Source organism: Phyllostomus hastatus, unplaced genomic scaffold (genome assembly GCF_019186645.2).
Source record: "Phyllostomus hastatus isolate PE091 unplaced genomic scaffold, TTU_PhHast_1.1 phas_contig_34, whole genome shotgun sequence".
Lineage (NCBI taxonomy): Eukaryota > Metazoa > Chordata > Mammalia > Chiroptera > Phyllostomidae > Phyllostomus > Phyllostomus hastatus.
In genome coordinates, this window is record NW_025333857.1 from 30,704,658 (window position 1) to 30,730,801 (window position 26,144).

The 26,144-nt window shown below is 35.0% G+C and overlaps 1 protein-coding gene across 2 annotated transcripts in view; it reads left to right on the forward strand.

Moving 5' to 3' along the window:
* Positions 1–26,144, forward strand: part of SMC5 (structural maintenance of chromosomes 5) — an 89,413-nt gene that overhangs the window by 28,757 nt on the left and 34,512 nt on the right. For both annotated transcript variants that reach the window (XM_045840176.1, XM_045840177.1), the window contains exons 4-10: positions 2,798–2,960; positions 5,503–5,637; positions 6,959–7,099; positions 8,436–8,597; positions 9,370–9,441; positions 21,841–22,096; positions 24,634–24,788. In XM_045840176.1, coding sequence (XP_045696132.1) covers positions 2,798–2,960; positions 5,503–5,637; positions 6,959–7,099; positions 8,436–8,597; positions 9,370–9,441; positions 21,841–22,096; positions 24,634–24,788 — 1,084 coding nt within the window. The remainder of the gene's footprint in view (positions 1–2,797; positions 2,961–5,502; positions 5,638–6,958; positions 7,100–8,435; positions 8,598–9,369; positions 9,442–21,840; positions 22,097–24,633; positions 24,789–26,144) is intronic.

Here is a 26,144-nt window from a genome sequence, read left to right on the forward strand (position 1 = left end):
TCATGAAAATGAGTGTGCAAGCTTACCTGGTTTGCCAGATGCCCTCATTTTTCACTCTTGGGTTCCTACCTGGGATTTTTTACCAGACTTCCTTTTTTTATGCTAACTCCTAAGTGTATTTATGAAGATGTTTCAGCATTTTATTAATTTTTGTTGTTTATAGCAAGACAATCAAAAAAGGGTCTTTATTAGTCATTATGTTGTAAATGTAAGTTTAAAACTACATTTTTAAATATATTTTATTGACTATGCTATTACAGTTGTCCCATTTTCCCTCTTCACTCCCCTCTACACCCTCTCCCACCCATATCCCCCCTTTAGTCATGTCCATGTGTCATACTTATATAAATTCTTTAGCTTCTACATTTCCCATACTATTCTTACCCTCCCCCTATCTATTTTCAACCTACAATCTATGCTACTTATTCTCTGTACCTTTTCCCCCTCTTTCCTCCTCCCATTCCCCTGTTGTTAACCCTCCATGTGATCTCCATGTCTGTGGTTCTGTTCCTGTTCTAATTGTTTGCTTAGTTTCTTTTGGTTTTGCTTTAGGTGTGGTTGTTAATAATTGTGAGTTTGCTGTCCTTCTACTATACATGTTTTTTCTTTATCTTCTTTTCTTAGATAAGTCCCTTTAACATTTCATAAAATAAGGGCTTGGTGATGATGAACTCCTTTAACTTGACCTTATCTCAGAAGCACTTTATCTGCCCTTCCATTCTAAATGAAAGCTTTGCTGGATAGAGCAATCTTGGATGTAGGTCCTTGCCTTTCATGACTTGGAATACTTCTTTCCAGCCGCTTCTTGCCTGTAAGGTCTCTTTTGAGAAATCAGCTGACAGTCTGATAGGAACTCCTTTGTAGGTTACTGTCCCCTTATTTCTTGCTGCTTCTAGGATTCTCTCCTTCATTTTTACCTTGGCTAATGTAATCATGATGTGCCTCGGTGTGTTTCTTCTTGGGTCCAACTTCTTTGGGACTCTCTGAGCTTCCTGGACTTCCTGGAAGTCTATTTCCTTTGCTAGAATGGGGAAGTTCTCCTTTATTATTTGTTCAAATACTTGTTCAGTCTGTTGCTTTTCCTCTTCCCCTTCTGGTACCCCTATAATTTGGATGTTGGAACATTTAAAGATGTCCTGGAGGTTCCTAAGCTTCTCCTCATTTTTTTAAATTATTTCTCCATTCTTCCCTGTTTGGTTGTTTTTTTCTTCCTTCTGGTCCACTCTATTGTTTTGAGTCCCAGTTTCCTTCCCATCCTATTGGTTCTCTATGCATCTTCCTTCATCTCTTTTATGGTAACCAGCATTTTTTCATGTAATTTGCGCCCCAAATCAACCAATTCTGTGAGCTTCCTGATCACCAGTGCTTTGAACTGTGCATCTGATAGATTGGCTATCTCTTAGTCACTCAAAAGGATGAGTCTTGGGGCATTGATCTGTTCTTCTGTTTGAGACATGTCTCTCTCTCTCTTTCCCTCTCTCTCTCTTTTTTTTTTTTTTTTTTGGTCTGGTGGCTCCTGTTATGGTGAGCGGCGGAGCCTTAGGTGTTCACAAGGGCTGGGCACCTCAGTTGCTAGATTGTGACATTGTATATAGGGGCGGAGGCGGGAGGGAACAATGGTGGCAGCTCCGTTCTCCTGGGACCTCAGTCTCTTCCCTGGAATCCTGGGTTGCGCACTGTGCCCTGGTCCACAATTGCCACCTCACTGGGTCTGCCAGCTGCTGCTTGCGTACTCAGGGTCCACCCGCTGCGATCTTGCGCGCCCCAGATGCCTTATGTGCTCCCGGTTGCCTTATGCGCCCAGTTCTCCATGGTCTCTGCGCGCCATGACCCGCGCCCGGCTGCTCCTCTCCGGTCTGGATGAACGGGTCTACTTCAACTTCTTGGCTGTCCGACTTCCATTCAGATAAATTCTCTGTCAGTTCTGGGTGTTATTCTGCCTCTCAATTGTTTTTGTTCTAATCTTGGTTATGTGTGGAGGTATGGTGCCTTCACCTATGCCTCCATCTTGCCAGAAGTAAAAAAACTACATTTTTTTGTTCTAAAATTTTACTTTTTGGAGAGTGCTGATTATGGTATAATCTGTACATACAGCATTTATAAATTATTGTCATATAGCTATTGTATACCAATAATTTATCTTTCTTCCACATACTGCTGATTCCCAGTGAAGAAGATAGATAGATAGTTGGGAGGTATGGAGCAGTAGTACTTCTAAAAGCAAGAAATAAGTATATACCCTTCTTTCAGATTTCTCATTTTTTAAAGTTTCTGTGTGAAACTTTAAAAAATGTGATACAGTCTCCTGTGAATCCATAGTGAAGTGCATTATGAAGAGCAGCCATGGGCAGGCTAGTTTTGCTGTCTGGAAATGCATGCACGAGAGTTGGTTTCATTCATACATTTTCTAAGTGGAGGGATTTTCAAGGTTTAACTGTTATGTTACATGCTTTTATATACCAACCAATTTTGAATTGCAGTCAGTGCATTTGATTGAAGAATAGCATAATGATTAAAAGATAAATAACTCCAGCTATGCAAATCCTCTGGCAGTGTTTAGGAGTTAGTATTGGCATTTGATTTTAAGTCTAAATGATTCTGAATGTTGAAAGAGTATTAAATCATGTGTTACTACTAATAAAATGTCAAGGTTTTCTTCTTCAGAGGGGCCAAAATATCAAAAGGGGGAAAAAATAATCCTATCCAGCAATCTTTGGTGCAAGAGAATTTTGGAAATTTTATTTCTGAAATACCGTATTATTTTGAATGTAAAGATTTAAAATTATTTTTTAACTAGGTTCAGGACTTCTGGAAATCTTATAATTACCCGTGAGATTGATGTGGCAAAAAATCAGTCCTTGTGGTACATCAACAAAAAATCAACAACCCTGAAAACAGTAGAAGAAAAAGTTGCAGCCTTAAATATTCAAGTGGGAAATCTTTGCCAGTTTCTACCTCAGGTACGAGAGAATTAAATGTAAAGCTGGGAAAGTTTTCTAAATGATGTTTCCTTTTCATGCTATCTAAGGATGTAAATACTTTTTCAGGAATGTTCAGGAAGATTACTATTTAAACTGAGCATAGTAGTCTTAATACTAACAATTCTTTTTAAAAGGTAGCATCTCTTACAGCAGCAAGTTTCAACCTTCCTCATCTTCTGGCACATATAAACTAATTATTAAACTTCTCTCTGTTACCCCCCAAAATGTTTTTTGCCCATTGGACCAAAAAAAAAAGTATAATTTTGATTCATTTACACTGGACAGCTATGGTTATGTTGCTTGTTAAATTTTTTATTCGACAACCTAAGGGAAAAGAAGTCAGTGCCCCTAACTAAATAGTTAGGTGTTGTATGTTTTAAAAATTCTTAGGACACACTGGTTGAAAATCACCATCTTAAAGTATAATCTTATTTTCTAGTAACTTAGAAAATTTCAATTATTTAAAATAAAAAGTCTATGTTATAGAGTATTGTTCAGATTATAAAGTTGTACTCTGAATCATTATGTGCTTCCATTTGTTGTGGGCTCATAAAATTTTGTTAACAACTTAATCAGTGATTTTGTATAAGATATTTGATATACTAAAACTCTTAAATCTTTTGATTTTAAATTTGTTCAGTAAAAAGAAAACATTTTGGTGACACATGTTAAATGTTAAAATCAAATACCTTTTAAATTTGTCTTGGAATACTGTCTAGTAACAGTAGCTGAATTATAGTTCATTTTTTCTTCAGAAATGATTTGATTACGTTTGTGTCAAATAAAAATTAAAATTAGAAAGCATTTATCAGATGATTTCCAGAAGTAAAAGTTTAAAATTGCTTCATTTTTAACATTCCAATTGATGCATAGTAGATGATTATTTCCATTCAGGGGACTATTTTTTCTTTTATTCCAAACTATTTATTACATGAATATAAACCTTTCAGCCAGGAAATACTGACATAGAATTTGTATTGACTTTACTGAAGTGACATTGATTAATAAAATTATGTCAGTTTCACAGGGGATACAATTCTATAACACGTCGTCTGTATATTATGTCGTGTGTTCACAGCCCCGTCAAGTCTCCCTTCATCACCAGTTATTCTCCCTTTACCCTCTTCTAACCCCTAGCCCCCTTTCTCTAACCCCCCTTTCCCTTTGGAAATCAACATACTGTTTGTCTGTGTCTGAGGGTTTTTTTGTTTGTTTGTTTTGGAGTATATTTGTTTTTTCTTTTTACTTAATCCCTTCACCTTATTCACCCTGTCCCTCAACGCTACCTTCCCTCTGACAGCTGTCATTCTGTTCTCTGTATCTAGGAGTCTGTTTCTATTTTGTTTGTTAGTTTATTTTGTTTATTAGATTTTACATATAAGTGAAATTATATGGATTTGTCTTTCTCTGACTGGTTTATTTCACTAGCAAAATACTCTCCAGGGCCATCCATGCTATCTCAAAAGGTAAGGTTTCCCTTTTTTTCACAGCCAAGTGTATTCCATTGTGTAAATGTACCATAGCTTTTTTATCCACTCATCTATTGATGGGCACTTGGGCTACTTCCAAATCTTGGCTATTTGTAAATAAAGCTCCACTGAACATAGGGGTGCATATATTCTTTTGAATTAGTGTTGTGGGTTTGTTCACCTACATTCCCAGAATTGGAATCACTGGGTCATAAGGCAGCTTCCAATTTAATTTTTTGACGTAAGTCCATACTCCTTTCCACAGTGCCTGCCCCAGTCTGCATTCCCACCAACAGTGCATGAGGGTTCCCTCACTGAAGATGGCTGTTTTGAAAAATGTGTGGTGATATCTCAGTGTAGTTTTAATTAGCATTTCTCTTATGATTAGTGACATTGAGCATCTTTTCATATGACTGTTGGGCCATCTGTATATCCTGTTTGGAGAAGTGTCTCTTCAGGTCCTTTGCTCGTTTTTAAATTGAATTGTTTCTATTTTTGGTGTTGAGTTTCATAAGTTCTTTATAAATTTTGGATATTAACCCATTATCAGATGCATCATTGGCAGATATGTTCTCCCATTCAGTAGGTTGTCTTTTCATTTTATTGATAGTTTCCTTTGCTGTGCAGAAACTTTTAGTTTGATGTAGTCCTATTTGTTTATTTTTTTTCTTTTGTTTTCCTTGACCGGGGGGTATATTGGGAAAATGTCACTATGAGAAATGTCGGAGATTTTACTGTCTATGTTTTCTTCTAGGATTTTTATGGTTTTGAATCTAACATTTAAGTCTTTAATCCATTTTGAGTTTATTCTTATATATGGTGAAAGGTGTTCACATATAAATTTGTTTAAAGGTTCTCAAAAGGATAACAGTTTATATCCTAAGTTTAGTTTTATTATTTTAAAGAATATATGTGAAAGGACAGAGTTCATATTAAGATCACATCTCAAAGATTTCCTATGTTATCTTGATGACTGTGATCATTGAGTGAAGTGTGTTTTGAAGATATTTGTAAACAACAATTGTTGCTGATATTTAAATGTTGTGTCCTAGGATAAAGTTGGAGAATTTGCTAAACTCAGTAAAATTGAACTACTTGAAGCTACTGAGAAATCAATTGGACCTCCAGAAATGCACAGATACCACTGTGAGCTCAAAAACTTCAGGGAGAAAGAAAAACAACTAGAGGTATTTATAAATGGGTGGCTCATTTTTATTGTCCCTCATAAATTTCCATTTCTCAAAATGTGGGAAAGTGAATTCTGATTCATTGAGTAAATTCATGTATTTGTGTGTGTTTTTTTCACACAGGCTTGTAATGCTAACATTAATTAGGTGGCAAAAAGTGAGAATGGATTTGCTAAATGTAAAGTTTGAAAAATTTGTCATTTCATTAAGTATATATTATTAATTGAATTTCTAAGGACTAATAGTATTATGAAGTATTTTTTCCTCTCAGGGAGTTTAAATATTATTCTCTTACTCATTTCATATTTGTTAAATGCCTCCCATATGCCAGGCAATGCAGAAGGTTTTGTGTAATGCAGCAACTACCATACAGCTTTTAATGTTGTGTCTCTGTTGAACCAGTTATCATATTTTTTCAGTTGCATGCGGGTTGACTTTGCAAGAAAACTATACATTTAGTAGTGTTGTGGAATTCTTATTTTCAGTTTTAATAAAACGTATAAATTTAAAATGTCTTTTTTGCATATCATATGTAAAGGTCTTTTATTTAATGAGTCATTTTTCAGAGGCCAGCAGCTAAAATATGTTAATAAGTTTTTGTAATAAGTAATCTTGTAAACTGATGCTTTTTCTCAAATTGTAACTGTCTGTGCTTGATCGTGTGTTGTTATAATTTAATATTATTTTTATTATTGCACTTATTCATAGTAAATGACCAAAGGAGTTGCAATTATTTTATCTTACTGCAGGTGCTCCATCAGTCCTTTTACCTTTTCCCATATTAAACAATCTAATATTCCCATCTGAAACACTCATTGAAACTTCCCAATGTCTTGTGAAATGAAAAAAGAGTATATTCTATCAAATTCTAAGTACATCTTTGTATTTGTTATTCTGTTTTGCAATTTAAAGCTACATTTTAGCTTTCTTCTTACTTCTAAGCCCTTAATTCATGGGTATTCGTAACCTTAATAGTATTTTCATTTGCGTATCACATTATAGCTATTGTTGAACTTGCACCTATAGCAAGTGAATTGCCTCTACCCTTGAGATGAATGAGGCAGATAACTTTCTTTCTTTAGGCAAGAGGTCCAGGCTCAGTGATATATGGCAAGGCTTCCTCACAGTTACATGACTAATAAATTATAGAGCCTAGAGCCTAACATGCATAACTTATGAGTGCGTGTTAGTTTTACATAGTACTTAACAAGGTCTATGGAATTCTTTATTGTGAAATTTGTTAGCATTGTACATTTTTTATTGTTAAAAAATTGACCTGTTGTCTTTTCAGTTAAACTGTTTAAACAAATATTTATTTTAGACCTCATGCAAAGAAAAAACTGAGTATCTAGAGAAAATGATTCAGAGGAATGAAAGATACAAACAAGATGTGGAGAGGTTCTATGAACGTAAGCGACACTTAGATTTGATTGAGATGCTTGAAGCAAAAAGGCCGTGGGTGGTAAGTCTTAATTATGAGAGGCGAAAATAGTGATTCTTTAAGTAGCAGAAAAGTTATAAAGAAGGGCTAAAATTCAAATTAGCTGCTTCTGTTCATTTTTGCTTTATATCGTAAGTAATAAAATTTATCTGTTTTTGTGTTACTCTAAAGCTGTGTGATGTAATAACGAGTAACAAGTCTAAGAACTCAAATGTGGGATTTCTTTCAGATTTTAATCCTTAAAAGATAGTTTTGTTAAGATCTAAAAATGTTTACACATGTAGAAATTAAATTTTTGAATGTCCTCTGGTCACTGAAAATTTACTTGGAGTGTGCCACTAACATCAAATTCAGCTATAGACACAGCTGTAATCTTCTCACATGCTTTACTGAGGCTACTGTTTATTTGTAAACGTTGTATAACATATATTTTATTATTTATGAGCACAATTTGGCTAAAAATTAAGTTCCCACAGTGCATTCCTTTACAGTGGGTAAAACAGAATAAGAAAGTTTTATAATGCTTGTTCCAAGGTTAGGATGGAAATACATTTGTTACTAGATTGGAAAAATACATACCTCTCTTTGTGTCCCTCCCACTTCCCACCCCTGCTTCTACTTCATCATACTCTGTCTCATAATGCCATTACTAAACTTTTTCCTTTCTTCAGCTTGTTTTCATTACATTTTTCTATACCCATTATTTTTTTTGCATCTATTTTATTTTACGAAGTCTTTGGTTTTTCTTTTTTTTTTTTTTTTTTTTACTTTCTAAGGTTAAGAAGTCACTTTTCATTTTACTCTTTTGTGCTTTACTCTGATGCTTTTCTTTTCTCTTTTTAACTTCGTCTCATTCACTCTTTACTGCTGTTAGTGTTCCACTTATTTTTATTAATTCCTGTAACATTACAAGCATCATTTTTACCTGCATGCTTCTTTCTGTTTTTTTGACTTACTTTCCTTTTGTCTTCTACTTTTTTCATTTTTATTTTTCATAACTGAGTTTCTTTTGCTGTATACATTCCTGTATCTCATCTTCCTTGAAAGACTAGAGAACCTCCTTTTAGTAGCCATTAGGTTATACGTTTCAGAAATAGGAAGAGATGGATATCAGAGAGTCCAGACTACTGGTGGAGATAAATGCTCAGTGAGCATCAAGACTCTTAGTAAATCATTATGTCTGTATTCACCATTTCTGAAGTTGTTTCAGAGGGCAAGTGTTTATATTAATAAACCTTCCAAATGGATGTCAAAACCATCTTTTCATAGATTTAGTTTCTGCCTCTATCTTGATTTTAGAATATGTGTTAGTTTAAACTAGTAGTGCATTAACTTCTATTTTTTTAATAATTGCAAGGAATATGAAAATGTTCGTCAGGAATATGAAGAAGTAAAGCTAGCTCGTGACCGAGTGAAGGATGAAGTCAGAAAACTTAAAGATGGGCAGATTCCTATTACCCATCGAATTGACGAAATTGAAAAGCAGCGTCACACTTTGGAGGCTCGAATCAAAGCAAAGGTACTTTTCTGGCTCAATTTTGGACTTCCTCTATTTTATTTTAGCACATACAAAAATACTTTGCAGATTTCCTTGTTGCTTTGGTTACTTAAATTCTTTGACTAAAAATTTACCACCACAGAGCTTTCAAGGTTCTAATCATCACCACTGAAGGTTGCTGCTTTATAGAAATATCAAGATATGAAAAGAGAAAAATGAAATTTGCTTGTTTTAATTATAAGAGGATTCAGAGTAGTATTTCTAGAAACAGTGAATTCCTTTTGTGAATTTATTATATTGTCTTTCTAAATATATACCCTTTTGGAGGAGGGTGATACAGAAAACTTTGATTTTATTAGAATAAATAGTATAATGACATTTGGAATATTGTCCATATTTTGAAAATATAACTAAAATTTTGATGATCATGACCTTCATTCTTTAGGGAGATTTTGGAGCCAAAGGTTATTTTTGAAGATGGCTTAAACTATGGACCCTGCTGTCCTGTGGGATTGTTTTTAGGATCAAGTGAAAGAATGTGAGAAAATAAGTATGAAGAGATTAACAAAATATGTCTGCATATTGCTGCAGTTATTTTCAACATCAATAGGAATAACCTTACATAGATTTGCAAGTAATGCATTTTTGGTGATAATTATGTATTTGGTTTGAAAGAAACAGAAAAGCATTGGGGGTTAACTTGCATAACAGCTTAATATTTGGGTGGGTGGAGCACATAATTTACTTGCTTAAGTTCTTAACTAATTTCCCCCTTTCTGATTCAATCTCACAGGCAACAGATATTAAGGAGACATCTCAAAAATGCAAACAAAAACAAGATGTTATAGAAAAGAAAGATAAACACGTAAGATTTTATGATGAAATTTTTATTATGCTTATTTGCCCTAACATTTATGTTCAGGTCTGGATTTGGGGACAGTCTCTCATTTGGGAATTATCTAAGATCTTTATTATTCTCTATTTCTTATAACAGTTGCACAGAGGATAATTAGGAAAAATTGCTCAAAACTACTCATAGATTTGCATTATGATCTTTGCAGCTATGTGGCCATAGTTTTTGTTTTGTTTTTAATTTGGGTAATGATAAAATTAGATTCAGTGACCTTAATAGCAGAAATTAAATTATAAGGAATTTATTCAGTTATGTCAAGAGTAGAGCATTAAAAAGCTGTTTACAAATTGGTTTTCATGAGTAGGACTTGATGGCAAAATTGTTTTAGGGTGATTAAAGTGGATTTTTAAGCTGACAGATGCCCAAATATTTGTGGAGTTCTATTTTACAGGACCATTCAGGAACTGAATTTTGAATTATCTGTCTTAGGGTTAGATATATAACTTGGGGACCATTCCTGGTAGTTGAAGCATTATGTTAATCTCCAGTTTTCAGCCTCACTCCTTTTTCTTTGCCTTTTATCTTCAAGTTTCAGGCCTCTTTCATTTATTTCTCTAAAGAATAAACCTCAGATTTTCCTGACAGAAGCTTGGCTGCCAGTGTTATTGCTCAAGGTCTGTGTATGGGTTGAGTGCGGGGACATTGAGTAGGAAGGAGGTAGAGCTGGAGTAATCTCTTCTATGTGATGTCTTTTATACCTGACATTTCTTAGTTCTAAGAGTCTCTGGGATTTTTTTTTAGAGGAGTTAGGTCTTTTTTTTCTTTTTACATAATTTTTTATTGTATTTTTCTCCATTACCATTTAGTCCCCTTATACCCCCCTCCCCCGCAGTCACCATACTGTTGTCCATGTCCATGAGTCCTTTTTCCTTTTTGCTCAGTCCCTCCGCCCCCTACTCTCCCCTCACCTTAGCTGTCATCCTGCTGTCCATCTATGAGTATTCAGTTTGTTCATTAGATTCCACATATGAGTGAAATCATATGGTACTTGTCTTTCCCTTGGCTTAGCATAATGTTCTCCAGGTCCATCCATACTGTTGCAAAGGGTAAAATTTTAGTCAGCTCTTTTATTGTCCCTTTCTCTTTCACTCACTTTTTTTTTTTAAATAGCATTACATTAGTTTTTTAGTTATAGAGCATAATGATTTGTTATTTGTACATGTTGTGAAATGATCACCACAGTAAGTCTAGTTAATATACATCATTGTATATAGTTACAAAATTTTTAAACCAGATGTTTTTATCTTCTGACACCTGTCATGCATTTCACACAACCACTTAACCCCCACCTCTGGCAGCCACCAATCTGTTCTCTGTATCTATGAGCTCATTCCACCTAGCAGAGCCTCCTGTTTCTTCCATTTGTTGCAAGTGACAGGATTTACTTCTTTTTTATGACTGCATAATATTCCATTGTGTATATATCACATTTTCTTTTTTCATTCGTCCATTGAGGAACACTTAGATTGTTTCCATATCTTGGCTGTTGTAAAAAATGGTGCATTGAACATGGGAGTGCATATATATTTTTAACTTAAGTAGTTTTTGTTTTCTTTGGATAAATACCCAAAAGTGGAATTGCTAGATCTTATGCTAGTTCTATTTTTAATTTTTTGAGGAACCTCCAAACTATTTTCTGTAGTGGTTGCACCAATTTACATTCCCACCAACAGTGAACAAGAGTTTCCTTTTATCCACAACCTTGCCACCGGCTATTGATAGTAGCCATTCTAACAGGTGTGAAGTGATACATCTTTGTGGTTTTGAGTTGCATTTCTTTTGTAATTAGTGATGGTTAAGCATCTTTTTATGTATCTGTATGTCTTTTTTGTAACAACATCTATTCAGATCTTCTACCCATTTCTAATCAGATTTTTTTTTTGTAATGAATTATATGACATTTTTACATGTTTTGGATATTAACTCCATATACATATGATTTGCAAGTATTTTCTCTTAGGTTGTCTTTTTATTTTGTTTGATGATTTCCTTTGCTCTACAGAGTTTTCCTTAATTTAATAAATATATTTTAGGGTATTAATTTTTTATGTTTTACAGTTTTATAATTTTTTAAGTCCTCACCTGAGGATTTGTTTATTGATTTTAGAGAGAGAGAAAGGGGGAGAGAGAGAGAGAGAAACATCGATGTGAGAGAGAAACATCGATGTGAGAAACATGCCGTACGCTCCCTGACTGGGGATCGAACCCTCAATCTAGGTATGTGTGCTGACCAGGGATCGAACCCACAAACCTTCAGTGCATAGGATGATGCTCCAACCAACCAAGCCACCCTGCCAGGGTGGATTTTATCATTTTTATTTTAATGTTTTCATTTATTTAAGGTTATATAGGAGTTTTTATTTTAATCTTATGGATATGGAATTTTTAAGCCCTTTTTATGTAGAGTTCTGGTTATATTGCTTTATAGTTAATAAATGTGGCCTTTATGACTTTATTTTAGAATATTTTGAGACCTTTGGAATTTTATAATTGGTTTTGTATATTTGGTTATGTATATTTGAAAAGAATGTGTAGTCTGTCTTTAGGTGTGAAGATATATGTCTTAGAACAGGCTTACTATAATTATATTTATATGAATGTCCTTCGTTTTTATCTTTTTATGTATCTCATTTATTAATTTTTAAAGTGTCAATATCTGTGAATGTGGTTTGTCTATTTTTTCATAATATTGTATTAGTTTTTGCTTCCTAGAGTTTTAAAGCTTTATTATTTTGTTCTTTCTGCATCGTGTTTTGTTTTATTCACTGTAAATAATATATACTGGGTTTGTTTTCAAATTTTTTCTATTTGGTGTAGGACACTTCTTAGAGTAAATGAGTTTAACCAATTCACATTTACTGATGTTTTCTACTTTCTTTGCTTTTTGTTTGATTCCTCCTGTGCCCCTTTTACTTTGTTGTTACTGATCAAGATTTTCTTAATCTGTTTTTTTTCTAAAGTTATATATTCTAAACCTAGTGTACTGATTACTCTTAAAGCTTAAATAACACATTTTGCTTTAACAGATTAATTAGTATTTTTTCTACTTAGGATAAAAATCTTAACTAGTTTTTATTTCTTCTTCCATTCCATGTGAATATCATCAGAAATTTTACTTGTCAGTTATTTAAAATACTATTTTTATTATGTTTTTATATCACACTTCTGCTGGCTCTGTCTTTTGGAGAGGTAGGGATTTTTGCAGTTTTCCCTGGCTGTGTGTTTCCCACAGGTGTTACAGTGAGGCTCTTTGGATGATGAACATTCTGAGTCCTTGTATGTCAGAAAAAAGCTTTGTGCAGTCACTCTGGAATTTAACATGTCTGGATATTACATTCAGAATAATAATTTTTTCTCAACACTTGGACAGTTCTGCTTCAGTATCCTCTTTGGTCCAATACTATTCCTGAGAAGTAGCAGATGTAAAGGTAGGCAAAGGCTGTATTAGATGACCCTTGAAGAAAAAAAGAAAGGAAATTAAAATAAATTCTAAATGGAGTAAGAAACCATGAGAAGGCTTTGAAAGCTCTAAAGCAGAGAGAAACAGTATTATATTTATTTATTTTTAAAGAACTCTGCACTGCCTTCTGGAGAATGGACCACATGGGGCAAAAATGAAAGTGGGGAGTTCATTTAGGAGACTTTTATAGGCAAGAGATGATGGTGGTTTCAAGAAAATTTAACCAACAAAAGTTGCTCAGAAGTAGATGTAATGATTGAATTGTGGTAGAATCGAGGATCACATTTAACATTTTGACTTCACAATTGATGGATAGTGGCGTCTTTTACTGAAATGAGGATTGCTAGGAGAGGGAAAGAGTTCCATTTGACTATGTAAAATTCCATCTTTTTCTTGAAACCTCTTTGTGTCTTCCAGTCTTAAGTGTGTTCTCATAAACAGTATATAGTTGGGTCATAGATTTTTATCCACTTTACCTATCTCAGTTTTTTAATTGGAATGTTTAATACTTTTACATTACAAGGTAGTGTATTACTAATTACATTAGTTGTAATTACAAGGTAGGATTTACATGTGCCATTTTGCTAATTTGTTTTCAGCTATTCCTCCATTATTGCCACCTTTCATATTAAATATTTTCTGTTCTACCATTTTAATTCTCTTATTTCTTTTACTGTGTATGCTTTCGGCTATTTTCTTAGGGGCTGCCTTTGAAATAAATAATAATCTTAATTTATAGTAATCTGGTTCCTATTAATACCAACATAATTTCAGTAGCATACAAAACTTTATGTAGTTTCATTCCCTTCTTCCTTTGTGTTGTTATTTTCATATAAATTATAGCCTACCAACACAGTTTTATAATTATTTAAGTATATTTTATTGATTATGCTGTTATAGTTTTCTCAGTTTTTTTATCCCCTTTTTCCCTTGCTCAGCCCTACACCCCCCCCCCCCCCACCCACCCTCCAGCATTACCCTTCTGCCTTAGTTCATGTCCACAGGTTGTACATATAAGTTCTTTGGCTTCTCTGTTTCCTATACCATTCTTAACTTATCCTGTCTATTTTATGCCTTCTAATTATGCTTCTTATTCCCTGTACCTTCTCCTCCCCATTCTTCCTCTCCCCCTCTCCACTGAAAACCTTCCATGTGATCTCCATTTTTCTGGTCCTGTTCTAGTTGTTTGCTTAGTTTTTGTTTTTTAGGTTCAGTTGTTGATAGTTGTGAGTTTGTTGTCACTTTTCTGTCAATAGTTTTTGTTCTTCTATTTCTTAGATAAGTCCTTTTAACTTTTCATATAATAAGGGCTTGGTGATGGTGAACTCCTTTAACTTGACCTTATCTAGGAAGCACTTTATCTACCCTTCCATTGTAAATGATAGGTTTGCTAGAGAGAATAATCTTGGATGTAGGTCCTTGTTTTTCATGACTTCAAATACTTCTTTCCAGCCACTTCTTGCTTATAAGGTTTCTTTTGAGAAATCAGCGGACAGTCTTATGGGCACTAGTTTGTACAAAGCTGTCTCTTTTCCTCTTGCTACTTTTAAGGTCCTCTTTATCTTTAATCTTAGGTAACTTGATGATGTGCCTTGGTGTGTTACTCCTTAGGTCCAACTTCTTTGGGATTCTCTGAGCTTCCTGGAAGTCTGTTTCCTTTGCCAGATTGGGGGAATTTTCCTTCATTATTTGTTCAAATAAGTTTTCAATTTCTTGCTCTTGTTCCTCTCCATCCATATGATTCGGATGTTGGAGCATTGGATGTTGTCCCATAGGTTCCTAAGCCTGTCCTTATGTTTTTGAATTCTTGATTCTTCATTCTGTTCCATTTGGATGTTTACTTCTTCCTTCAGCTCTAAATCGTTATTTGAGTCCTGGTTTCCTTCCCTTCACTGTAGGTTTCCTGAATATTTTCCTTTATTTCACTTTGGGTAACCTTCATATATTCCTTCCTTTTGCAACCAAGCTCAATTAGTTCTGTGAGCATCCTGATTACCTTACTTAGCTCTTTTTCTGGAGTTTTGATTTGTTCTTTCATTCAAGCCGTATTTCTTTGTCTTGGTGTACCTGTATGTTGTAAAGGGGTGGAACCCTAAGTATTCACCAGGACGAGGCTACCCTCTTTGCTGCATTGTGGTGCTGTCTGTGGGGGAGGGATTAGAGAGGGAAAAATGCCTCTCACTTGCTCTACTCTAGCCCCACTTTCCAACGAACTCTCCTGTGAGACTGGGAGTTTCTCCTGCATGGCAACCCCCGCTGTATTTCACAGCTAGCTTTGAATCTTTAGTTTCCCATTCAGCCAGCCTCACCTCTCCCACGAGGTCTGCCACTTTGCCGCGTGTCCTCTGCTTGGCTGCCCGCCCGCAATCTCTGCCCCTCCTACCGGTCTGGGTGAATGTTCCTTTAACTGCTTGGTTGTTGGAATTTCATGCAGTATGATTTTCTGGCACTTCTGGTTGTTTACTGTTTTTAAATTGGTTGTTATCCATATTTTGGTTGTGCGAGGAAATAAAGCATTTCTACCTATGCCTCCATCTTCTTGTTTCTTTATACAGTTTTGTTTTGTAACAACGTTATCTGATTTCCTGATACCAAATGAGCATGTCCTATAATTCATTTCAGTTCTAACACTAACTACCTGGGATTGGAATACAGGTTAAGGGCTCAGTTCTGTAAGATAGCCCCTGCTTCAGACACCAGACTGAAGACACCAGGATACCTGCACTTCTATCTGGTTTGGCTACAAATTCAGGGGTTTCCACAACACCCACACCCCTTCAGGTTCAATATTTGCCAGAAGTACTCACAAGCTCAGGAAAACATTATACCTAACAATTACAAGTTGATTGTAAAGGATACAAGTCAGAAACGCTAAATGGAAGAGATACATAATGCAAGGTATGGGGGTGGGTAGAGTGGTGCAGAGCTTCTGTTTCCTCTGGTATACCACCTTCCCAGCCTGTCAACATGTGTTCCAACCTAGCAACTCTGTAACCTTGTTCAAGAATTTTAACTGAAGTTTAATTACATAGAAATGATTGTTTAAATTATTGGATATTGGTCTTTTACCCCTTCCCCTTTTTGAGGTCATGGTGGGGTTGAAAATTCTAACCCCTTTAATCATTCTGGCAACCAGTCTCCATCCTGAAGCTATCTAGATGCTCTTTCTAGAGTCATCTTATTAGTATAAATCCAGTATCTTTGAAAGAGGTTTGATATGAATAACAAAAGACAGTTCTTTCACTCAGGAAATTCTAACTGTTTTAATAACTCTGAGCGAGGAACCAGGGACAGAGACCAAATATATGCGAGTTCTGTCCAGAAAAAGTCCAACCATAGTTAATATAATGAGAACAGTTTGCTTGACATGGATGTAACCTGGCAGCCAAGGAGAGTGGAATGGGAGGTGCATGTGTGAGCAATGAGGACTTCGCTGTACTTAGTGTGGGTGGTAGATGCCGTAGAGTAAGCATGTGTACTGTATGACCATCGCATTCAAAATGACTGAGTGAGTAGAGCAACGACTCTGAATCAAATTATGCGTTAAGCTTAAACATTCCTCCACAGAAACTATTCAGATGATTCAGAAGGCTGCAGTTATGGGCAGCTGGTGATTGACAGCTTCATCACGACAATGCTCCTGCTCATGCATGCATCATGTCTCGTGCAGAGTTTTCTGATGAAACATCAGATTACCCAGGTGACTCAGCACTCTGCAGCCCAGTTTTGGCACCCTGCAGCTTCTGGCTTTACCCAAAATAAAATCACCTTTGAAATGGGAGAAATTTCATACCGTGGATGAGACTCAGGAAAAACATGATAGGGCAGCTGGTGATGACTGGGAGAACTGTGTGAGGTCCCAATGTGCCTACAGTGAATGGGCCTGAGGTGCCCTTGTCCTGTGCACAGTGTTTCTTGCACCTTCTTCAATAAATGTCTCTGTTTTTCTAATTATATTGCTGAACACCTTCTGGACAGACCTTGTATATTTTTATTATACCACTGTAGTTGCCTTTTGTAAATCACATAGGAGAAAAAAACATTTGCAAACAACAAATACCTTTTTTGTTTACCTGTGTGTAAGTTACCTATACTGGTAGTCTTTATTTCTTTGTATAGATTCAAGTTACTGTCTAGTGTCCTTTCATTTTGGCCTCAAAGACTTCCTTTAGTATTTCCTGTAGTGTAGGTCTGCTAGTGACAAATTCTCTCAGGTTTTGTTTATCTGCGGATATTGTAAAGATGGTTTTGCTGGATATAAATTCTTGATTTTCAGCACTTTGAATATAATATCCCACTGCCTTTTGGTCTTTATGGTTTCTGATTATGAGTCGGCTATTAATCATTGAGGATCTCATATTTGATGAGTAATTTTTTTTCTTTCAAAATTCTCTGTTTTTGTCTTTCAAAGGTTAACTAGTATGTTTCTAGATGTGAGTTTTCCTGCTTGGAATTAATTGAGCTTACTGGATGCGCAGATTAATGTTTTTCATCAAAGTTGAGGAGTTCTTTTGGTCATTGTTTCAAATATTCTTTCTGCCTTATTCTCTTTTCTCCTTCTGAGACTGTTAGGCATAGTTTGCTATACTTGATTCTGTCCTACATTCTATTTCTTTTTCATTCTTTTTTTTCCTGTTCTTCAGACTACATAATCTCAGTTGACCTATCTTATACTTTGTTTTTCCTGTTCACATCTGCTGTTGAGCTATGGCTACTAAACTGTCTGCTCAGTTAGCTTAGCAGTCAGCTAATGATTGGACAAATATTTCCTTAAATGTTGAGAAGCAGTATGTCACCCAGTCTTTGAGAATCCCCAGGTACATGTAAGGTTACATTTAGCAGTCAGTCGGGCAGGATTTTTACTTTTCACCAAGATTCAGATTTTTTTGCTTTTTAGTAAATGCCCCCATAATTGTTGCAAACTTTGCTTAATTTTCAGTTCAAGTTGACAACTCTGTATTAGCCTTCACTTTCTATTTGCACAGAGCCCCAAAATGATAGTTCTTTCTACAAAGCTAAGGGTTCCTTAGGTCTTTCTGGAAGCATACAAACAGCCCTGGGCATGCACACAGTTCTACTCATACAGTGGCCTTCTAGATTCCCAGTCACTTCCAAAGCTTCCTGTGGGCATCACATGCTCTAGCATTTTCTTTTTAAACATTTTGGCTAGCTTATTATTTGCCACAACTCTTAGGAATCAGGCAACTATGGTGTTAAACAATTATCACTTAATGTTTTCAACAAATGCTTTTAGGAAAAAGTTGTTTGGCAGTATGCAAGCTGTGGAGTCAGGTCAAATAAAAACAAGTCTTGAGTGTAAGGATTTTCCATGGAACTGCCAGACAAATCAGATAATGACAGTTCTCTGAGCATGAGCTCTAACCCTGTTCTGACCTCCCCAGTGGCGGCTAGGCTGCTGACTTCACTATGATTTTGTGTGCTGCTGGCTTTCAAGGCTTCCTTGGGGCTTCTGGTCAAGATAGCACTGTAGATAAACAGGGTACTCACCTTCTCCCACAACCATATCAAAATCACAACTAAAATACAGAAAAACCATCATTCAGAACCACCTGAATTCTGGCTGAACGGAAGTCCTACAACTAGGGAACTAAAGAATAAGCCACAGGGAGACTGATAGTAGTGGTGACACAGAACAGTCTGGTCCCACACCCACATGTGGGAGATAAAAATCAGGAGGGATATGTTGGCTGCAGAGATCCCCTTGTTTTTTTCAAAGAACCAGCCTTTTTTATTGTATTTCCCTTTTCAGTTTTATTGAAGTGTGTTCATATCTTTAGTATTTCTTTGTCTCTGCTTAATGTAGGTATATTTTGGGGTTTTTAGGTTCATGGGATAGAAGTGCAGATTATATATTTGAGGCTTCATCTTTCCTTGTGTATGCTCTTAATGCTATAGATTTCCCTCATTGCTGTTTTAGAATGTTCCACAAATTCTGATATGTTGTATTTTTATTTTTGTTCAGTTTAATGTTTTTCTTCTAATTTTTCTTAAGATCACAATTTGCTGTTAGTGGGCACTTTGTTTTTGGTTTGAGGATGTTACTAATACAGCTTCCATGAATATTTCATATACATTTATCTATGGGCATATGTTTTTGCTTCTCTTGGATAATCTAGAAGTAGACTATCATAGGTGTACATTTAATTTTTGAAGCAATTGCCAAACTGTTTCCCAAAATGTTTGTTAGTAATTTATTGTAGTTGTAATTAATAAAAGTTGGCTTGTGATGGTTTGAAATTTTTTTATAAATGGTTCTTCACCATAAATAATTTAAGAAGCACTTGCTTGGAGTAGCCTTGGAGGATTACATATAGGCAGCTTCAAGAACTCCCCATACATGATAAAGCAAAGTGAGTACCGCTGGAGGTAAGGGTGATAGATTTGAAGACAGGGAAAGCACTTTGATCAGAGTATTCTGATTTTTACTATGCTGTTAGTGAGAGTAAGACAGGAACATTAGCTGAGTGAGTAAGAGGGTCTGTAGCACTAAAGGGCTGAGGAAGGAGGGAAAGAGGTGAACTCATCTCAGAATGTAACAAATTACATTTGTTAAAGAAATGCAGTACGTTGTTTGAAATGCTTATTTAAGCTTTATGGCCATAAATTTAAAGTGTGGCCTTATTTTGAGTGTTTCTCCAATTAGTGCAATTGCTTAAATACAGATATATAGAAGGTATATAGTTAGATTTAAAAAGAACTAGGTTTTCTCTTGGCTAGTGTGACATTGGATTAGTTAAGAGGTTAAGAGGACTTTGCAAGGGAGTGGTTATGGTGGTGGGTCATGGAACTTCAACAAGTTAAGGAAGGAAATAAAGGAGATGATGGATGTTTAGAAAGGTACTAGGGTCGATGGATTACAGGATTCTGTGGGGTCAAAGGATAGTTGGAATAGGAATACTACAATAAGTAAAATGGAAGGAAAGGAAATGGTGATCAAAGAGTGGGATTTTGGAAGTCGACTTTTCAGAAGTGGTATAATTTGGGGGGATTTACCTGAGCTAGAATACTACTGTAAGAGCAGGAGGGTGAGGGAAGAGGGTTTTAGGAAAAGATGGGTGAAGTTGAAAAAGTCAAGGAACACAGAGGCCGACGAGTTAGATTGAATATTCTCTAAGTATGTTGAAGGCTCATGATAACAGGCAGAATGATGGAGAGGAAGATATTAAGTGAGTTGAGTGCTAAAGTCATCAATGAGTGAAGTGAGTGAGGAAGAATTTTGAGGGAGTAGTTAACCTGGCAACAAAGATAATGGTGGTAATGTCTGATCACATGTTCTTAAACGGAATTGAAGTGGGGCTCAGTTAATGGAGGAAGTAGTACAGTGGAGATTAATCAGGACACTCTCCTCACCTCTGAAGGATTATGGCAGGAAAAGGTCCCTACTTCAGAAGGCTCTAGGGAGAAGCATCTCAGGAATAGCCAAATTTCAGTTAGTATAAGAAGAGAGATCATTCATAGAAAGGGAAGATAGCAGTATGGGAATGGTGTCCTCGAGAGGATTGTTTATCTAGGAGGCTTGGACTTACTGTGCCAGAGCTAAACATAGGTCTGATGGGATTAGTCATGGTAGTTTCTTGAATGGTTTTTTGGTACACAGGATGTCTCTATTTTGCTAGAGGACAAGATTATATTTTAAATTTCTTGTTTTTCATGGACCTGGACTTCTTTATTTGTTTGGTGATTCTTAATTCTTTTCCTCTTTTCTGTGACGTGCCTATTTTTATTCTCCTGAATGGCATGGACTTTCTGACTTAACTCGATAGCTTCTTGTCTGCTTGCTTCTTTTAGCTGGGCATGTTGAACATTGTTAATTTTCAGATATGTAACTTAATTTTTTCAAATATTTTTTCTCTTGTGTGTTTGGTACAGAAGAGGAGATTTTGGCATATATTTCTTTGTTCATTATCTTGACACTTTTAGAGCTAAATTTTTAGGAATAAGAAACTAATACCAACCCAAATTTCTAACAATAGAAAATGGTAAATGTGGCACATCTGTATAACAGGACATTATGCAGGTATTAAAATTATATTTTGCAAGGACATACGCAAAATGAGAAATTGCTCTCCATATACAATCTAAGAACAATGGCATCTTAGTGATGCCATTTAGTGAAATACGTATGTTCTATAAATAGGTATTAAAATGTAAATGTTTAAAGGTATTAATTTAAGATACTAGATTTTTTTATACAAAATTCAAATTTTTTAATAAAGTGGTTGTATTAGTGTATATTTGTGTGTGTCTTAAAATCTGAACTCTGTCTTAGGTAGACTATGTCTGGTTTTGACAAAAATTTCACTGACATCTTACATGATAAGGGTTTTTTAAAACATAATTTACCTTGAATATAAATTAACAAATCTAAACATACAGGTCAATGTTTAAGAATCACATAATATTAATTTGAAGTGTTAATAGGAGATAGTGTGTGGTTTTTTTAACTAAGAAAATAGTTATTTTAGCTTAAAATTAATAGGATAAAATCGTCAATTCTATTATTACTACTTTATTGAAACTTTCATATACCACGTGACCTAATTGTGTCAGGATATGAAGCATGCATTTACTTCCTATAAATGTTTAGAAATCTGATTGGCTTTATAAATATTTTGTTTTCGGCAAATATTCAGTGAGTGTTAACTATATGATAAACACTGCTCTAGGGACTTGGGATATATTAGTTAATAAATAAAATAGAGATACAAGTAACCTGGTAAGAGTAACAGTCTAATTCTAGCAGGATACCTTTTAGTAAGGAAAACACCTATGTTCTTAGATTGTATGCATTTAAAAATTACATTACTATAAAAGCCCTATAAACCAGGAGAAAAACAATCTCCAGTACTAACTGTCTTTTGTTTTATTAGATTGAGGAACTTCAGCAGGCTTTAATCGTAAAACAGAATGAAGAGCATGACCGACAGAGGAGAATAAGTAATACCCGCAAAATGATAGAAGATTTGCAAAATGAACTGAGGACCACAGAAAACTGTGTGAATCTTCAACCCCAGATTGATGCCATTACAATTGATCTGAGACGGGTTCAAGATGAAAAGGCAGTGTGTGAAAGCGAGATAATTGATAAGCACAAAGAGAGGGAAACTCTAGAGAAGGAGAAAAAGAGTAAGTTTTATTAAACTTTGGATGAAGAGATGTTTATAACATGGAGGTCCATCTCTAGTGATGGGCTTTCTTCATCTCCTGATATCATATCTTTAAATATTTAAGTCTCCCTTTTCAGGAAGCTCAGCTTAGTTCTTCCAACTTAGTGCCTTAATTACCTATATCTAGCATGTATCATGATTTGCCAATGGCTGGTCATTGTCTTCAGTCAGATCTTGTCAATTTTTTAAATTCAGTCAGTCTAAAAATACTTTGCTTCATTTTCTTAGAAAGTCACTTGCTATTATTTTTCAGATCAAATTTAAACTCTTTATTCTAGCCTTTATAAACTTTCTATTTACTTGTTCCTTGAAGCCTGTCCAGTTACATCTTTGCTTTTCTTTCCTTTAGACCAAGGGTGTCAGATTCATTTTCACCGGGGGCCACATCAGCCTCACAGTTGCCTTCAAAGCGCCAAATGTAATTTTAGGACTGTATAAATGTAACTTCTCCTTAACAGTTAAGCGAGAGTTTGGCACTGCCGCCGGGTAGAAACAAGGTGCTGGGCCAGATTCAGCCTGCAGGCCTTGTGTTTGTCACCTGTGCTGTAGACCATGTGGGTAGATCTATAACATTATCCAAATAGAGGAGATGTCATATTCGAACTGCTCAGTATATGTGACTAACATCAATTTTTTAAAAGACCCATTTTATATGTTTATCAAATATGAGATGTGTATGGTTTAAAAAAAGAAAAAGAAACTAGAACAGAAGGGTAACCCTACCCCTTTTAACCTCCAGACCCCCTCTCAAGTATATGCACTTTTAACTATTTCATCAGTTTTTTTCTAATTGAGCTTCATATATTTTCAGCATATTCTTTTTTTTAATGTTAGACTCATTCTTTTTTTTTTTTTAAGATTTTATTTATTTATTTTTAGAGAGGGAAGGGAGGGAGATAGAGAGAAACATCAGTGTGCAGTTGCTGGGGGTTATGGCCTGCAACCCAGGCATGTACCCTGGCTGGGAATCGAGCCTGGGACACTTTGGTTCCCAGCCTGCTCTCAATCCACTGAGCTACACCAGCCAGGGCGCATATTCTTATTTTACCATAGCTTACCATGTCAATTTTAGACATCATCTTTTGCTGTTTTGTTACTTTATATGTGATTTCAGCTCATAACTCCCCTCCCTATTATTGTAATTTCTCAAATGAGATTATTATATTCATATTAGCTATTAGTCAGTAAAATGTATTAATATTGATTTATTGTGACTAATATATCTTTTTATCATTTGTCACTTAACTCTTGTTACTATTTTTTTAATGTATACTGTAAGCTAAATATACCAGTACTCCTTCCCTTATTATCTCTCCTTATTCCCCCCCGCCCCACCCCTGTTTTTTAATATTCACCAGAGGACCTGCTTGTTGATTTTGGAGAGAAAGGAAGGGAGGGGGAGAGAGGGAGAGAAACATCGATAGGTTGCCTCTCATAGGTGCTCTGACCAGGACCAGACCCACAACCTAGGTGTGTGTCCTGATTGGGAATCAAGCCCACAACCTTTCGGTTTATAGGACAATGCTCCATCCAGCGGAGCCACCCTGGCCAGGACACATCCCTCCTTTTTTATACTCTAAATTCTCTAGTCTGTATACTCTAAATTCTCTAGTCTGTAAATTCTCTAGTCTGTAGTTGGTTTTTATATTCTTAAGGCTGAAAACATTCTATTGAGAACCATAATCAAGTTTTATATGCTCTATATATGGGTTAATTCTTAAAGCTAGAAATAATAAGTATTATCCATCGTTTTACAATGAAACTTGTTCACAGCAGAGCCAGGTAGTGTGTTATAATCTAATTGTCTTTCACTGATAGCTTTTAAAGGTTGAAAATTACTTTTCTTAAAAAGCACCATTTGTTTTAGCATTTCCTTAAATAAAAAAATAAAACATCTTACCAGGCTTTCTCTTGAGTTCTGGAGCCTTCCATACTTGTCCTTTCTAGACTGACTGTTCTCCAAGCCTCCTGCATAGCAGTCATCTGGAATTTGTCTCAGACCCTTTTCTGTGTTGGATGAAGCTATTCCTGAATTCCATGTCTTCTGTTTTTCCTACATTACTCCCTTATTTTGTTAGAGTACATCTTCAGGTAACCTCCTAAGAAGGGGTATTTGGGAATTAACTATAGAGTCTTGACATCCCAGAAAATATCTTTATTATTACTTTTTTTCAATTTTGTTATGTGTATAATTCTAAGTTGAAAATAATTTTACTCAGGTTTTGAATGCCTATTGTGATTGTCTCTGGAATCTAGTATTTTCTCATTCTCATCTATGTGACCTATTTGTTTTTGGTAGCTTAAAGATCATCCTTTATTCCAGTTTGGAAATTTGAGAATGATTTATTGAGGGTGGGTTTTTCTCACTCCATTGGGAACTTGCTGAGTAGTGTTTGTAACTTGTGGGTCTGAGATTTTTTTTTTTATTATTATTAGATTATTTTACTAATGAAAGTTTTCAGAGAAACAGTACTTTGTTTCATTTTCCAATTTTAGGTGTGAATGATCAAATTGTACAATTTGACAATCTTATGAATCAAAAGGAAGATAAGCTGAGACAGAGGTATCGTGACACGTATGATGCTGTTTTATGGCTGAGAAATAACAGAGACAGATTTAAGCAAAGAGTCTATGAGCCCATAATGCTCATGGTAAGAAATTTTATCTTGGTAGCATCCATCAGTTTTATTTTTGTAATCATCATAGATTTTTGTTGTTAAAGAGTTCTTAGTCTTATTTACACCCCTCGTTTTCCATTGTTAGACTCGCAGCAACTGGTATACTGCTGAATCTGTACATGAGCTTTTTAAAGGGACCTTGATCAATATACCTGTGAACTTTTTCTGGAAAGAAGTATGAAAACTGGCACCTATTGACTAAGAATCATGTATAAAATTAGTTTGGTTAGCTTGTACCTTCTGGCAGTTGCTATTCTTAGGTTATAGCAGGCAATGAATTAAATACAGTTGAAGGGGTACAAAACTGCTATGAATAAATATGTTGATATGAGGCACCCAACAGAAAGTAGATAAGAAAATCTCTTGCTACAAAAACAGCATTATGAGGATTCTGAGAGTGAAACCAATAGTTCATTAACCTTATGAACATTTAATAGCTCTTATTGATGATCATGGGTCACTAAGAATAGGGTGAAGTATATTTAGTAAATCATTTAATGAAGTGTGGCCCTGGATTTATTAGGAAGACTTCTATATAAAATATTTAAAATAGTAAGTTTGGCCCCCAAAAGTAAAAACCACATTCTTTAGTGATAATATATTAGATACACATATATAATATAAACTTAAAACTTTCCCACAAATGACTTTAGAATTGTTTTTGCTAGATAATTTCTTATACTTGTATAAAGAATGCAGTATAGATCCTTTCAGGATTCATGAAAAGTTCTATTTTCTGTAACTTGTGGTTCTATTATACTTCACTAAAATCGTTTCATATAGTTTTTAAATTTTATATTACATTAGCAAAATTAATATGCATAATGTATTCTCTTCTTGCTCAGATATGTATTATTAAACGATTTTGGGCAGATTAAGAAGGAAATATCTATTTTGAACCCAGGCATTATTGTTTTAATTACTTTGGTAAGGAGTGGAAAATGTAAGAAAAAATTGTAATTCTTAATAAGTTACAATCAAGTTTGTCAACAAATTTTTATTAAAATGCCAATCTCAAAATAATACTTTAGAACTTTATTAGATTTTATTTTCTTGTTGCTTGGTTTTTTAATAGTACCTTATCATTAAGTTAGATTACTACCTGGCATATATTGTCAATTTTTTAAATTTTTGAGATAAAAATATATACTCCTTTTTTATCCTTACTGGAATAACCTTTTACTTTTCCTACTACCTCTTTCCAACTGTATTCCCATACACACTTATTTAACCCTTCAAGATTTAGTTGAAATGCTACCACCCTCATAAGCAAATTAACAACATATAAGCTCAACATTTTAGTCATATAACTTGTCATTTATCAGTCTA